Source organism: Schistocerca americana, chromosome X (assembly GCF_021461395.2).
Source record: "Schistocerca americana isolate TAMUIC-IGC-003095 chromosome X, iqSchAmer2.1, whole genome shotgun sequence".
Lineage (NCBI taxonomy): Eukaryota > Metazoa > Arthropoda > Insecta > Orthoptera > Acrididae > Schistocerca > Schistocerca americana.
In genome coordinates, this window is record NC_060130.1 from 123,848,930 (window position 1) to 123,865,955 (window position 17,026).

General features: G+C 39.5%; 1 protein-coding gene across 1 annotated transcript in view; it reads right to left on the minus strand.

Moving 5' to 3' along the window:
• Positions 1–17,026, minus strand: part of LOC124556452 (kinesin-like protein KIF3A) — a 122,591-nt gene that overhangs the window by 35,069 nt on the left and 70,496 nt on the right. Inside the window, exon 10 of the mRNA XM_047130403.1 lies at positions 1,339–1,519. Coding sequence (XP_046986359.1) covers positions 1,339–1,519 — 181 coding nt within the window. The remainder of the gene's footprint in view (positions 1–1,338; positions 1,520–17,026) is intronic.

Consider the following 17,026-nt stretch of genomic DNA (forward strand, 5'->3'; position numbering starts at 1 on the left):
TTACCCTTCATCCATGGTTCACCGGATCTCATGTGAGAAAAGGCAAGCTGAGTTTCGCACGAGTGACAATTTCTAAAATCGTAATGATTTGTGGACAGAAGTTTTGATCTTGCAAGGAAATTTATTATATTAAAACTGAAAATAAGTTCAAGGATTCTGCAGCAAACTGATGTTAAAGGTATTGGTCTGTAAATTTGTGGGTCCGTTCTTTTAGCCTTCCTATGTACAGGAGTCACGTGCACTTTTTACAGTCGCTTAGTACTTTGTGCTGGGAAAGAGATTTGCAATAAATGGTATCTAAGTAAGGGACTAATGCTGTCGAGTACTCTTCATAAAACTGAATTGGGATTCCATCAGGACTTGTGCCTTATTTGCTTTCAACTCTTTCAGTTCTCTCTCTCTCTCTACACCAGGGATGCTTATTACTGTGTCCTCCACATGGGAGTCTGTGTGATCGTCAAATGATAGTATGCTTATATGATTCTCCTGTGTGAACAATTTCTTAACTGCAAGATTTAAAACTTCGGTTTTACTTTTGCTGTCTCTACTGCCATACCAGACTGGTCAATGAGTGACTTTATAGATGCCTTAGACCCACTTAGCAATTTTATGCAGGCTCAGAATTTTCTCGGATCTCAGCAAGATCTACTGCTAAAGTGTGACAGGGGTAGTTACGTAAGCTTCGCACATCAATCTTTTTACGGACACATGAATTTCTATTAACTTCACCTGTGGAACTACTCAGGTCCCCCCTCCCCCCCCCCCCCTCCCAGTATGCACGCATCGTGCACACTGGACTTCTTCCCCTCCTTGGCAGTCATATCTCTAAGAAGCTCCATTACGTGCCTAACACTGGAGGTCCCAACTACCAATAATCCCACCCTCTGTGACTGCCTGTAACTTGCAGGCCGAGACACTTCCTCCAGAACAGGACACACTGCACCTGGTTCAGACAAACTGGCTAGGCCTTTTCTCAGGAGTTTTTCACTGTCTTCCACACCTCAGAATGACCTCCAACTCGACCACCGGTGATGGGGTGGGCCAATCAGTGGGTACATGGGATGTGCTGGATGTCCCTTGGATCACTACAACTCACGCTCCATAGTGATGCCCATTGGCAACATCCTCAAGCTGTGTGACCGAAACTAGCAACACCTGGAGTTGTGAGCAAAGGGTCACCAACACAGCCTGCACCCGAACATAGCAATCACAGTACCTATACATACTAAAGACAGCCGTACTCTGCACTACACAGTTATTAAAACACACGACTATGATTGATAAATATACAAACACGCAAGAAATTTATGAATTAAATTACTAAGCACGCATACTAACTTCTTTCTGTTGTAATTGCTGTTTCAGATGTTCCTCTTTACGGCGCCTTTCTTCAAGTTCACGTGCTGAAGCTTCTAAAAGTTGCTGCTGAAGTTCAGCCTTTTCCAAGAGATTTTCACCTCCAACAAGTATTTTCTTTTCTAGTTTATACAATTTATCACGTAGGGCTTCATGTTCCTTCCTAATTAAGAACAGAGTAAAAAATTAAACAAAAATACCACAACAATTAAAACAGTGTCCTAATTAAGAATGGAATTAAAAATTAAACAAAAATACTACAACAACTAAAACTGTGTCTCGAAAATTTCCTTCACTTAAATTTTGTCTATGTCTGTTATCTTCATTATCATGAGTAATCTTCGTTACATGAGTAATGCGTAAATAAGTTTTTGGTCTTGGGTAATAGAAGTGACATCAGGCTTAGTTACCAAGAGGGTAAATTACAATACACTGGCCCACTCATGACAAATTCAGTAGATCATGCAAATGTGACCTGTAGCCAGCTACAATTCCCTTGCGTACACTTAAAATAATGGCTGAGCCAGGCAATAGGACATCAACTAACAGAATTCATCAAGAAATATATAAATTTGTGTCTAATGTAATGGTTTGTTGCTGCAAAAAGGAAAGCTGAGAAGCTTATTTAAAAACTCTTCTGTTTTATAATTATAAGATACCGCAGCATTTAAAAAACAAGTTAATTAATTTCAGAATAGGAGTACGGCCAAATGTGGCTGATCGTGAATACAGTTACAGGAAGTAGCTCACTGTGTGTTAGCCAGGTGCAAAATGGCTGAGGATGTGGATCATACATCACCTTCTAAATCTAACAGCAATGTATAATTGTTGCTGTGAGCAGAAAGTGCTATTAAAATTAATTTACTTCAATGAACAAGGTTAAATTTGGTAAAATACATGGATAATCAACAAGATGAATTAAGATATATGGGTGATTCACTTTTAGGCTCTTTCTTGGCACATTCATTGGATGAGCATCCCAAAATGTGCCTTTCAAAATCCCACATGAATGAAAATATGATAGTATATGGGCTGTGACAATAAACTTGTTACATAAGTAGTGTAAGGGTCACAGGCTTGGACGCAGCCACCACGCGAGGGTGCGACTGTGAGCTGATGTTATCATTGAATGCTGGTGAACTGCGGTGTCAGCATACGCTGGCTGCAGAGTACCCCACATGCACAGTAGTCATGTTGTGTTGCTGGTTGCCTGCACGGGCAGAACAGTTTCCAACACATGTGGTTCCGACGTAGAATTATGTCTTTTCCGATTCACAATGGAGTATTGACAAATTCGTATTTGTTCGTGATAGGATGTCAGACACAGTTATGACAGGTCAGTGTAGTGAGCACTTTATTATAAATGTCTTCATAGAAATAAAATGGTGATGGCTAATAACTCATAGTTCACGTATTTCTGTACCTCATGGACCCAATGCCCACAATAATCCTGACAAATACCAAGGGAGACACTCAGCCAAAGATACAAACCTCATACACGCCTTATAGAAGTGGTTTCAGAAGTGGGATCAATTATGGAAATCCTACAGTCCTGATGAGGTGCAGCAATATGTGAACTTCTTCCGGGAATGCCCGAGTTCCTGGCATATATCCATGGCGAATCAACAGCAGCAACATGGACGTCATCCAACAACATGGGGTTATCCAACACTAGAATTCACGTTAGTCTAGTCAAATTTGGCTACAATACAAAAGGCAGTGATGGATTTATAAAACTTTTGCTGTAACAGAGTGATTTTGCTGGTGTATGGCAGAATCTAATTCTGGTGACACGGCCAATCCCCAAAACATTATAAATAATTTGTGAAAAGAGATTGAATGGTTAAAAGCAGACAGAAATGAGTGCAGCCTTTCACATGACTTGTCAAATGATAGCTCTTGCAGTGCTGGCCCAATAAAGAATTTCTCATTATTGCCATGAGTACTAGTGTTTAGCGGTAAACCTGAGGAAGACATAAAAGTATTCTTCCATAAACTTGAAGGAGCTGCCTTGTTGGGTTTGTGAACTGATTCAGATACATTAGCAGTTGCTAAATTAAGAATTCAGGGAGCCGCAGCACAAGATTTCATCAGCGCAGAGCCCACTTGTGTGAAATCAGAAGTTAAAATGAATTCAGAGTGACAGTTGTTCAGATATTCAAATGCAAAAATGCTATCAGATTCTGCAGAGAGCAACTCCATAGTCTGCAGATGCGACGGGATGAATCTACTGAGAAGTTTGCTGACAGAATTTGAAACACTAATGCTCAAACATATGAGCTGCTCAAAGATGAGAATAAGAGGAGGAGGAGGAGATTAGTGTTTAACGTCCCGTCGACAACGAGGTCATTAGAGACGGAGCGCAAGCTCGGGTGAGGGAAGGATGGGGAAGGAAATCGGCCGTGTCCTTTCAAAGGAACCATCCCGGCATTTGCCTGAAGCGATTTAGGGAAATCACGGAAAACCTAAATCAGGATGGCCGGAGATGGGATTGAACCGTCGTCCTCCCGAATGCTAGACCAGTGTGCGATGAGAATAAGAATTGCATTCAGCTGTTCAAAGCCGATCAGAGAGCTTTAGACACATTCATACACGGGTTGTTGGTTGGTTTGTGGGGGTTGAACGGACCAGACTAAAAAGGTCATCAGTCCCTCACAGGTTGTATGGCAACGAAGTAAGCAAAGCAGTCAGATTGGTGCAACGTAAGACCTCTCAGGAAGCAGTAAAAGCAGCTGTTAGCTTCATGGAAGCATTTAAAAGACGGCCGAATGATATATGAAAAGAAGAGCATCGCATATTCAACAGACATGCAGAATGTTGCAGATGTAACAAGTCTGGTCATAAATGTACAGATTGTAAGGAAAAATGACTTTGCTACAACTGTGGGATACAGGGCCACGTATCAAAAGAGTGCCACAATAACAGAAATAGTAATGCGAGGAACAGACAACTTGGCAGATCATTAAATAAGGATGGGGACATATGAGCCACCACATCATCTGCCCCCTGTCTGAGACAGGGCAGACTTTATTCTTGTTAGCTCAACTGAAAATCATATCGACAATGACTTTGTGATAGGTGCCGTATATCGTGGATGACAGATCAAGCTACTTATTGGCACAGGAGCACAGACCTCACTGAGGTGGAGTTACATTGACAAAACGAATAAGTTAAGACTGCCACAGCTAAAGGTCCACATGTTAAATTGCGATAATTTACATAACCAACGAGAGGTTAACATAAAATTATGTTTAAGCTAATAAAAATACGTGGCAAGGGTGCAAGTAGTTACAAATAATGAAACGCACTACGACGGTGTACTTGGATTTGATTTCTTGGCTGCTAACGAGGCAGAAACATTTGTCGCAGATAGAAGAATCAGACAAGGCCGTAGAAACTACAACCTAGGAAATCAGTCTTCAGATTATACTCAAAGAAGCAGCAACACTGACATTGTGGAACTGATCAATCCAATCGACACATCAGTTCAAACCCTCCAAGTCGATGTACAGATTGATCAGCCTCCGCAAATTCAGCAGAGTCAGATAAATGTGAGTTACTGGACAAAATGCATTGTTATGTTGCCAGAAGCGTTGGAGTAGCCACAATGGTGAGACAGAATGTAGCTAGAGTCCCAATAACAGTAACGAACATGAGCAATGAAGATATTGTATTGCCACAAAGAACAAAAGTTGCTGAAGTGTCGAGCATAAGTAAAAGTGATGTTGTACAGATTCCAAATGAAGTTTCAAAAGTTGCAGTTACAAAGACAGATTTTTTCTAGTAGTACTGAAAAATTGCTGTCAGGAGTCGAAATTAATAATGAAATAAAGAGCAAGATTTGGCAAAAGATAGAACATTTGACAGTTGAAGACCACAAGATTTTAGCACCTATTTTATTGGAGTAAGCAGATCTTTTCCGAGAACGTTGATATTTACCTGTCACTCATCTGGTTCAGTATCGTATATATACTAGAAATGCAGCACCGATCACTCAGAGACCTTACAGCATACCATTTAGTCAGAGAGAACTGGTAGAAGAAATAGTTAAAGAACAATTGGAAACCGGAATTATAGGACCAAGAGATCCTGCATATCAACCATGGTGTTCACCAGATGTCACTGTTAAGAAGAAATCTGTTTCTGGAGAACCACATTTCTGTTTTTGTGTGGATTATCTTGCTCTGAATGTAATAACCACCCCTTACCAAATCTGGTAGAAACCCTAGATTACCTGGGCAGATGTCAAATTTTTTTGGTTTGTGATCTAACAAGTGGATACCATCAGCTGACAGTGCATCCAGATGACCCAGTGAGAACTTTTTTGTTTGTTACAACTACAGGAGAGCATAAATACTTGCATATGCCATTTGAGCTTCGCAATGAGCCAGCCACCTTTCAACGTCTGATAGATTCCATTTTACGAGGGCTCACACCAACACAAGCTCTTGCACACTTCAACAAAATAATAATTTTCGGTGAAAACATGAAGCAGCATACTGAGAAACTTCAAGCAGTTTTCAAGGGAATAAGAAGCGCAAATATGTCCTTGTCAATAGATAAATGTCACTTTGCACAAAATCAAGTGAACTACCTTGGACATGTTATAACTAGTGAAGGTGTCTGTCCTGATCCAAAATTAACTGAAGTTGTCACGAATTTTCCAGAACAACTGAACTTAAAGGAATTGCAATCATTCTTGGGATTAGCAAATTTCTATAGGTGTTTCATAGCTGGTTATGCAAATATAGCACATCCAATAACACAGCTACTAAAGAAGGGAATCACATTCAATTAGTCAACACAAAGGCAATGGAAGAACTTAAAACTGCCCTAACCACAGCTCCAGTGTTAGCCTATCCAGGTTACAGCAGGCCCTTCACTCTTTCAACAGATGCTTCAAATTTCACTGCCGATGCTCTTTTGTCTCAAGAAATTGATGGCCATGAACATCCAATGTCATTTGCTTTCCAACAATTAAACAAAGCAGAATGTAATTACACTACAATAGAAAAGGAGCTTTGCGCTTTGGTTTTTGGTATAACACATATGTTTTTTGACAGGCAGAGAATTCACAGTTATTACAGACCATGCCGTGCTTAAATGGCTATTGAGCTTAGGACTAACAAGGTGGGCTTTGAGACAGAGGGAGTTTCAGTTTAAAGTTATTCATTGACCTGGTAAACTACACGTAAATTCTGATGCAACAAGCCAAAAGGTACGTGCCTGTTTCGCAATAAGTCGCAAGGAAGAGTTAAAAGTGGCTCACGAGAAGGACTCACAATGCAAAATATGGAAAAAAGATCAATGTTTTGTTGAAATAGATGCATTGCTGTACAAGATCACTATTAAAGGAAAACACATAGTTATTCCAGAAAGCATGAGAGAGCAAATCATGACAGAACAACATGACTCTTTATTATCTGGACATTATGGTAAGAAAGCAACAAACATTAAAATAGCTGAGATATATTGGTGGTCAACACATACAACTGATGTTTCTGAGTTTGTTTGAAAATGTGATTCCTTCAACAGACGGAATAACTCAGGAAAAATTAAGGCACCATTACAAGAACTGCCACAGATTAGTGAACCATTCAAAAGAGTTGGATTTGATGTTGTTGGACCTTTGCCTAACACTAAAGTTGGGAATAAATACATATTGATCATGTTAGATTACTTCTCCAGACATCTTCTCATGATACCAATACGTGATCAGAGTGCTGAAACTGTGGCTAAGGTTTTTGTAAAATAGGGCATTCTGAAGTTTGGATCACCTTTAAGTATAATCAGTGACCAAGGATCAAATCTCATGGGGAATTGCTTAAACAGACTTGTAATATAATGCAAAAACACAACTAAGAACTACACTAGCACACCCAGAAAAAAATGGATGCGTTGAGTGAGTTCACAGAACAATCATTAAGATGGCTAGCCACTACATAAGTAGCAAGCATGACAATTGGGATGTAAGTCTTCTGTACATCATGAGCGCATACAATGCAAAAATGCACTGGCCTAAGTCCATATGGAATTGTATATGGAAGAAAGATGCATTCCCCCTTGGACTTCGCACAATTGGCCACTAGAATCGGCAATGAATATGAGAAGGAATTAGCACGCAAACTAAAGGAGGCATGGAAGGGAGTGAAACCGTGAAATCATCAATCTTTTCTGCAGCAAGAGAAACAACACGCCCGCCAAGCAGTTGCACCACAGTCGGAGATTCTGTCTACCCGAGCAATGTGGTGTTAAAGAAGACCAGGTCAAAAAGTTTAAGATGTTTTGGAAATGACCATATCTGATCTTGGAGGTGTTGCCACCAGTCACTCTTAAGCTCCAACTGCCTTTTTGTTCGACTGTCATTCATATCAATCGTGTAATGCTATTTCTGGGTATACTTCCTGTAGCATCATGAGACGACGACGAGGACTGGCCTATGGGCCGACCAGCTGTTCCTAAATCAATGACACAAGCAGTGCGAGGTTGCAGTCCAGACTTCGATTCTGAGGTGTCGCTATACATTGAGTGATCCAGTCCCAGACACCACTACAATCTGCGTAGACATGTGCAGTGGGAGTGAGTGTAAAACGTGTTTATTTCTCAGCCATGTGCATATATGAATGTGTTGTGCAAATACAGATTGCAACTATTACCTGAAGTGTGCAAGTGTAACTAAATCTTATTCCACAGGTTACCACAAGAGACACATTTGTATTATATTCACTGTTTAATTCTAGTGTTCAGAAATAATTAACCATGTTTACTATAATTCGAATTTTTACTATGACAATGTGTTTCATTAATGCTACAGTAGTAGTACCACAGACAACAGGTGTTTTGTTTGAACCACAATCAGATATGGTAGTTTCAACAAATTATGCTATGCTTGTATATAAATACAATTTGAGTGAGATTCGACGACAATTCAATTCTGTTAAGAAGCAAATTGATTTGATTCATTCAGTCAAAGATAATGACATAGTTTTGGAAATGGGAACATCTTGGTATAACAATTAGATTGCCGCCAAAATGCAGGCAGAGTCTACATTTGCTAATTATGAAAAAGACACTGATTGTTTCTTAAACCTTTTGTCACACAATATCTTGATTAGGCACAAAGATGCCTGGTTTGATCTTAAACAGTGTTCTGAAGGTATAATTTACTCTTTCAATTCAACTCTCAATATCACATTTAGATGTACAACTTCTGGTGCACTGGATAAACCTTTCACACTCAAATTACACGGTAGTGGATTAATTTTAAATGCCACTCATTGTGATTTATCATGTGACCTGTTTGATATGCCTCCTGTATTGCCAACTACTTTTCATAGAGCTGGAAAGCTTCCAGTAATGAGAATGTTACCAGTTTAACGTATCATACATACTAGCACATGCAAATCATTCCCTGTTCAGTTTTCCCAAGGATAATGATTTAATTATGGATATCCAAGAAGATATGATGACTACTAACAATGAGTTGAATTTCATTCAAGCAGCAAATCGGATTAAGTCTTCTGAATCTTCAAATAATGTTAATCCATACTTAATTGTCAGTATCGTGTTCTTCTTACTTTTATTAATGTGTCTTGTGTCTACAGCGAATATCATGTACCAACTGGTGACGCTGAAAGCCCGCTAGTCAGTACCAATTGTTACTGGGTCTGGAAACGAGATAAACATTGCAATGCTTCTGCTGCAACAACTGGCGATTAAGATTCATGACGCCCAGGTGGTGGTCTTGAGCCACATTCAAAAAACGTGTGTGAAATCTTATGGGACTTAACTGCTAAGGTCATCAGTCCCTAAGCTTACACATTACTTATACTAAATTACCCTAAGGACAAACACACACACACACACCCATGCCCAAGAGAGGACTCGAACCTCTGCCGGGACCAGCCGCACAGTCCATGACTGCAGTGCCTTAGACCGCTCAGCTAATCCCACGCGGCGAGCCACATTCGGTAGCTCATCTTCTTTGGGGGGGGGGGAGTGTAAGGGTCAGAGACTTGGATGCAGCATGCGGGCACAAGTGTGAGCTGGCGTTATCGTGGAATGCTGAAGAACTGCGGTGTCAGTATACACTGACCGCAGAGCACCTCACACACACAGTAGTCACAACACGACGCTGGTCACCTGCATGGGCCGAACAGTTTCCAATGCGTGTGGTTATGATGTGGAACTATGTCCTTTATTGGCTCTCAATGGAGTACTCACAAATCCGTATTTGTTTGTGGTAGGACGTCAGACATGGTTATGGCGGGTCGGCGTAGTGAGCATGTTATTATACATGTCTTCATAGAAATAAATTGGTAGTGGCTAATAACTTTTACTTTGCGTATTTCTGTACCCCACGGACCCAATGCCCACAATAATCCTGACAAATGGCAACGGAGACACTCATCCGAGGATACAAACCTCAGAAATGCCTTATAGAAGCTCAAAACCTCATTACTGCTAACATCTCTGCTGCTGAAAAGGATATAGGCACCTTAGAGCTGGGTGCAACCAATATTATAGAACTGTTGGGCCCTTTTGAGCAGTACATGCCATAACAAGTAAATGTAAACACGTAATATAATTGGATGAACAAAAAACCTAATCATTAAGTGGCAGCAGGAGAAAAAACATACAAAAGTTATGGAAATGTGCAAGCTTTTGGAGCCAATGGATCATTTTTCTGGCTGAAGGGTTGAAGGGAAGGGAAGGGAAGAGGACTGGAGGAAGAGGACTGGTGGGGTTTAGAAAATGGGAAGGTATGGAAAAGTTACCCAGAACCCCAGGTCAGGGGAGACTTGTTGTATGGGTTGAGAAGGAAAGATTGATTATTGGGGACTACACTGAAAGAGTTTGAAAACCTGAGAGCTTAACGGTGGAAGATAGGGTAATAAGCAATACAGAGATTACTGAGAAAACATCATGCAAGAGTGGAAAGCTAAAATACATTATACCTGGTACCCAGGTCGCGCAGGGGGTGGGTCGTCAGAAAGCAAATGATACAGAGAGGTAAAAGTGAGTGAAGAAAAGGAATAGTTACTGAAAAGAAGTACTGAGACGAAAGACATTAACAAAAATTAAGGCCAGGTGGGTGGCAAGAACCAAGCACATGTTGCAATGCCAATTCCAACCCGCAGAGTTCTGAGAAACTGCTGTTAGTGGAAGGACCCAGATGGTATGTGTACTGAAATAGATACTGAAGTCACAACTCTCATGATGTAGAACATGCTCTGGAACAGGATATTGTGTTACTGACAACAATGCCAACATAAATATGGTATGTAACTAATTCAATTTCTCACGGGTGCACAGCCCCACCTTGAACAATTATGTCCACCAACTATTGTGTTTTAAGTGCTTATCATTTCACAAGTTTGTAGTTAGTGGTCCTCTGTGATCAATGGAGCTACTTTTTCAGTATGGAAAACTAACAAAGCACCATATTTACCCGAGTATAAGATGATTCTGAATGTAAGATGACACCCCCCCCCTTTTTTTTAAAGAGGCTCCTTGAGATAAATTTATTTTGTTACATATTATTACTAACCAAAATTACAAACTTTTATTGAGATAAGGTATATGTCTCAAAAGTCACCATTACACCAATTCTAAACTTATGCCATTTATTGGTTTTCTACATTTTGATAATACAAGGAGCACTAAAATAAACAAAAAGAAATTGATGACATTAATTTTTATCTTCACTGTGTCTTTTGTTTAGCCTGTCATCTGTACTACCACTATTTTTCATCTTAATCATCATCATCTTAACAAGGCTGCTGTGGAACTTATATCTTCATTGTTACAAGCATCTGATTGTTTCTCTGAAATATATTGTGTCTTTTTTTTCCCCTTCTCTCTCTCTCTTTTTTTTTTTAAAAAAAAAGGACACAGCGAATTTCGCTTCTACGAGGGTTGACTGAAAAGTAATGCCTCCACCTTCGTAACTCTTCAACAGTTGGCAGCATTGGTATGCGACATGTACTGGCTTGTTCCGTAGCCTTTTCTCTACAGCTCCAGTTGGTGAGAAGCCCTAGCATTTAACGTTTGTGTTGTTACAGTGTATGGAACCCTGCACAGATGGTCGGTCAATGCGATTTAAGGAACATGCAGTCATTGAATTCTTGACAGCAGATGGTGTCACCCCAAAGGAGATTCATCAGAGAATGAAAGCAGTTTATGGTGATTGTGTTGATGTGACTACTGTGCATCGTTGGGCATGTAAGTTTAACGATGTTGAGATGGGAACATCTGACCTCCATGACAAACAAAGAGTGGGATGGTCTGTGACAGCAACCACCGAGTTTTACAAGCAAAACGTTGACAGATTGATTCAGGACAATTGTATTATCACTCGGAGAGAAATTGCAAGCACAATTGGCATTTCACAAGAATGTGTGGGTCACATTATTGCTTTGCTTGGCTATCAGAAGATCTGTGCACGATGGGTACCCTGGATGCTGACTCCTGAAATGAAAGTGCACAGACTTAAAATTTGCCAGGAACTCCTCTCGTGTTATCAGAATGAAGGTGATGCCTTTCTCCATTCAATTGTGACAGCAGACAAAACGTGGGTTCACCATTACGACTCGGAGATGAAATGTCAGTCTATGGAATATTGACACAAAGACCTGCCCCAGAAAAAGAAATTCAAGACGCAGCCTTCAGATGGAAAAATCATGGCCACAGTGTTCTGAGATGCAGATGGTGTTATCCATGTTGATTTCCTTGATCCTGGAACAACAATAATTCCTGCAGCATGACTATGCCAAACCACACACTTCACATGCCACCACGCAGAACTTCAGAGACTGAATCTCACCACCAACGGAATCCTGACTTCCATCTGTTCCCGATAATGAAAGACAATCTGCAGGGACATCCTTATGCTTCTGATGAAGACGTTGAGAGAACTGTGAGACTGGAGACTGTGGTTACGGAAACAGGGTGTCGACTTATTTTCCTGACGGCTCCAGAAAACTTGTTCATCATTGGCAGAAACATACCCAATTGGCTGGTGATTATGTGGAAAAATGAATATTGGTAATTAAAGATCACATTCTAAGGATTATTTATGCATTTCATTTATTAAAATATTCCCATCCAAACCCAATTAATGAAGGTGGAGGCATTACTTTTCATTCAACTCTCGTATAATGATGTGAGAATGTTACAATGTCTTTTGCTACAAAAACATTTCGTCTGCCAACCACTCTCTTGTTGGCTGTGTAGAATCAGCAGCTGACACACACCCTACTGTTTAGGTAATACCTCATGGTGAGTGTAGACATCACTGCTGCATGACACATGTAACTACACCACTGGCCACAGTCTAGACTTCTAGCATCTCCTGCAGAAATGTATTGTTGCGTATTTGGCCAGTTTTAAAGTCAATTCCACTCTAAGTACAAATGGGTTCAGACAAACTACAGTTTATACATTGTAGATGTCTATAAAAAGCCAAAGTACGCAGCACACATTCCCATGGTTGGCAGCAAAATGAAATTTGCTGCCCACTCACCACTCCCCTGCCCCCCCCACACTCTCAGTATAGTTGTCAGCTAGGTCTGTGTCACATTTCCCTCTCCAAGCCTTCCGTAGTGGTGTTCTTAAGCAACAGTGAAACATGGACAGCTATATCTTGTAGGGTGTAGGTCCTATGTAAGAACAGTAACTAATACATGAATGAAAGATCGCAATCATGATTCAGTCCAACTCTCGAACTGTCACTCATCCTGCGAACTAATATCAACTGTTGGTACTATCCCTACAATGGTTCTTTTCACTCTAATTTATTCTTGTGATAACAACTGCAATCAGTTTAATGCAATTTGTTTATTTGTTAGACATTTAATTATAGATTAATTTTCTTTCTCGTTTCATCTGAATGTCACAATCTTCTTCTAAAGCTGATTAAAAGCTGGTATCATTTTTCCCAGTATTATAATACATGATCAGCTACCAAATTTTCATTTGCAATCCACTTCACAATTCATTAGTTTTCATAACCAAATAAAATACTGAATTGGGTTCAGAAACGTGTATTGGTGTTTGAAGGACAAGATCTTTGCCTTTGAATGTTAACTTCACTTAAAAAGCAGCATAAATGTAGGCATACAGTACCCATACACATATGGGAACTTCTATAGCTAACTATTCAAATACAACAAAAGTTAATGGGTTGATAGAATTTAATGCTATTTCCTCCTGTGTTTCACAAAACTGTCAATTTTTTAAGCAGATGATTAGATTGTTGTTGTGCCTAGTTCACAGTTTCTCACATATCCATCTGTTGAACTAGCATCACGAGTTAAATGTCACATGATTGATCGAACAGGATCGATCCTGTATCAAGCACTTTTGCGCATTGGGAAACCTTGAGCCTATTCGAATGAAGATAGTATTTGCTAAGCTCTACACATACGAATTCTTAAAAATAATTTTGTATGGAACCTTAATAGGGAAAGCTTCATCTGTAAATGTAAGACGACCCATACATTAATCTATTAAACAGTGTACAAATGTTTATCTGAGCAGCAATAGTTTACTCTGTGAATATAAGATGACCAAATATTTTTCAAATGACAAGTTTGGGAGAAAATCTCATCTTATAATTGAGTAAATACAGTATTTTCATGTGCAGGCACTGAATTCTACTAAGGCACTTTTCTGTTTCTCTCTGTGAATGTTGTGGATTAATTAGAGTAAACCTGTTTGGTAAAAGAAGCCCTCAGAGCAGAGCAGGGAAACATTGCCATCGGACTTGGCTAGTATTAACTGATACCAATAAATTTCATTTATTTCCATGAAAATTTGAGCTGACTTTGAAATGTGTTCCCATTTTGTTATCATAATTCCTCTTCTTTCTTGTGTTCTTGTGTCTTTGTCCCACATCATCATAGGGTTGGCATTGTTATTAAGGGACTGGGCACGATTAATTTAAAGGATGGCCAGCTTCCTGTGATCACCCTACTACTGCCCCCCCCCCCCCCCTCGCGGGATGGAACATGTGCACCTCCCGACTGTCTGTGTGTAATGTTATTAATGCAGAGTGAGTGGAAGTTTTACAGATGTCTATGAATTGTGTAACTGAGTAAGGACTTGTGTACCAGCTTGGTATTCAGCTAGTGGAATGTAGGAAACTGCCAAAAAACCACATCCAGGCTGGCTGGCACACCAACCCTCATCTTTAATCTGCTGACAACTCCCCATCCTGGAAGCAGCAATTTAACAGACACAGCTATCTGGACCAGTTGTTGTTATGGTAATTATCAACAGTAATTGCAAATAATTAGTTGAATAGGGTTTACAGAACAATTAACGACAAACACATTCCAGTCCAACGGTCAGTTCTCAGAACATTTCCTGAGAGTAGTTCGGTAGCTACAGGGCTCTTAATTATTGACCTTTGAGTTGCAAAATTTAATCCTGTCTTGTGGATCAAAGCAAGGCTGCTGACCCTTGTTTGTACCTCAAGGCTGGTGGCCCTTGTTTGTACCGATTCTGTAGAACACTAGTGCAGACAATTAATAAGAGTTCGCAAATATACATTTCCAATTAAATCCACAGAGCAGTATGTCATTTAATTGAGGGCCGTTTTACAAAACTATACAACTATAAATTTGGCAAAATGCGTTACATAAGTATTCAGGTACTTCTAAATGAGATGAATCCATTGCAATACATGGATTTTATAAAATTTACTATTTGCCTGTCTAATCTTGCAGACAAAACTGTGAAACTTTTCTAAACTCAAGATCTACAAAAAATTAGTTTTGCCGAATGCAAACATCTACTGCTCCTGGTAGACATTTATTGTTAGTTTTCGACAAAAAAGCTCAATACTTCCCGATCTGGGATCACAGTTACATGCCCCCTGATGGGGTATTTGGTACCATTGGAAAGGAACTGAGAAAACTTGAAACCATAACCTTACCATTACACTATCACAAGATTCTCAGCCACAATGGCACCTGTATGGTTCTGGTCAAGGACTGAAATGTGTACAGTTTCAAGACCACTGCTCACAGATTACCAAAAACGAAGCTACCATTTCAAATGTCTGAAGCCAGAGTTCTTAAAAAAAACATCTGCAAACTTGAAACAACACACTTTTCCTCTCCAATCATTGCTGAAGGGAAGAAAACTAAAGTAGATAGTTTCAAGTACATTGATCTATCAGCTGTAATAAAACCTAGAAACCTTGTGTCAACCATCATACAACGGAAAGATTTGGACACATTATCAGAAGTTACCCAAGAGTTCTATGTGAAGGCTCATCAGAAGTTACCCAAGAGTTCTACGAGCAGGCTCTATAGTGTTTCCATGAACATGACAACGGAAATAATCAAATACAGTACCTTGATGAATCAGTTTATCAAATTATTATTTGTTCACTAGTTTAAATTAAAGTAGAACACTACTGCTATAAAATAATCTGTAAACATTCAGTTTTGGAAAAAATTCAATACCTTGATGAACCAATTTATCAAATTATTATTTGTTCAATAGCCTAAATTAAACTAGAACACTAATGCTACAAAATAATTTGTGGACACTGAGTTTTGGAAAAAAATTCATAATTTTTACATTTTTTTAAATTTTCGACTGAAAGCTGATAGAAATCCCCCTCCCCCCCCCCCCCCCCCCCCACCACCACCACCACTATTGTATTGTGTATCTAGCGTTTATTTGTGAAATACAATACAGTAAGACATCATCACCAATATGTACTATTCAAGTAATTCAGAAAAATGTGTTTCTTGTTTGTTGATTTCTGTGAAAATGGTCCTCAGCTGACCTTGTATGTCTCACATTGCCAAGTGTATGTGGATTCAGTATTTGGCCACAAGTGTGAACTTGCGCAATGCCACAGTATCTCTGGACAGACGAAAGGAGCGTTTCAAGTTGTACATGAAAATATTGAGAAGGAAACTAAATATTTCAGTGCACAATGCATTTACTGTTTTTCATGACACCGATAAGACATGAAAGAACACACATATTTCGGACCGTGTCTCTTAAAAAAAACAGCTGAAAACTCATGTGAAGAGACTGGGGATTAAGGATTTTGTTTCAAAGTATTCCGCATTGAAAGTTATTTTTAAGTGCCTGAGTGTATTTAAACATAATAAAGGTCTATTGTTAACAATGCTGAAAATGCCATCAATTTTCAACACATAATTCCTTTACTACAGCAGTTTAAATAAGATGCTGCTTTCCTGTACAAGTTCGCGGTGTAAACTGCCACCAGTAAGCTACACACAGGCATGGAAACAACTGACTTTAAAGATCAAGTTTTACACCATACTTCTGTTTAAGCTTGTGTACATGAGGCAGCCATGTTCATTCAGCATCATACACTAGTTCAACAAAACAGTATATCTTTTCACCTAAAGTAACTCCTTATGTAAACTACAGTCCAGGTGTTGGTGGGCTGGTGGATAGTGGCAGAAGTGAATTAAACATATTTTGGAAGTAGTGAACTAGAAGTCTTGGGTTTTTCTTATGGTGCATTCTGCTAACTCAAGTTCAAAGGCATGTGTTAGAATAAAAAACATCAACATATAAGGTAGATAAGACTGTAGGTTCTGAGGTCTCTATCAGCCTGTGAAATGAAATTAGGGAATGGGTTACATTCAAAACAGAACCTTGTGGGATTCCATTT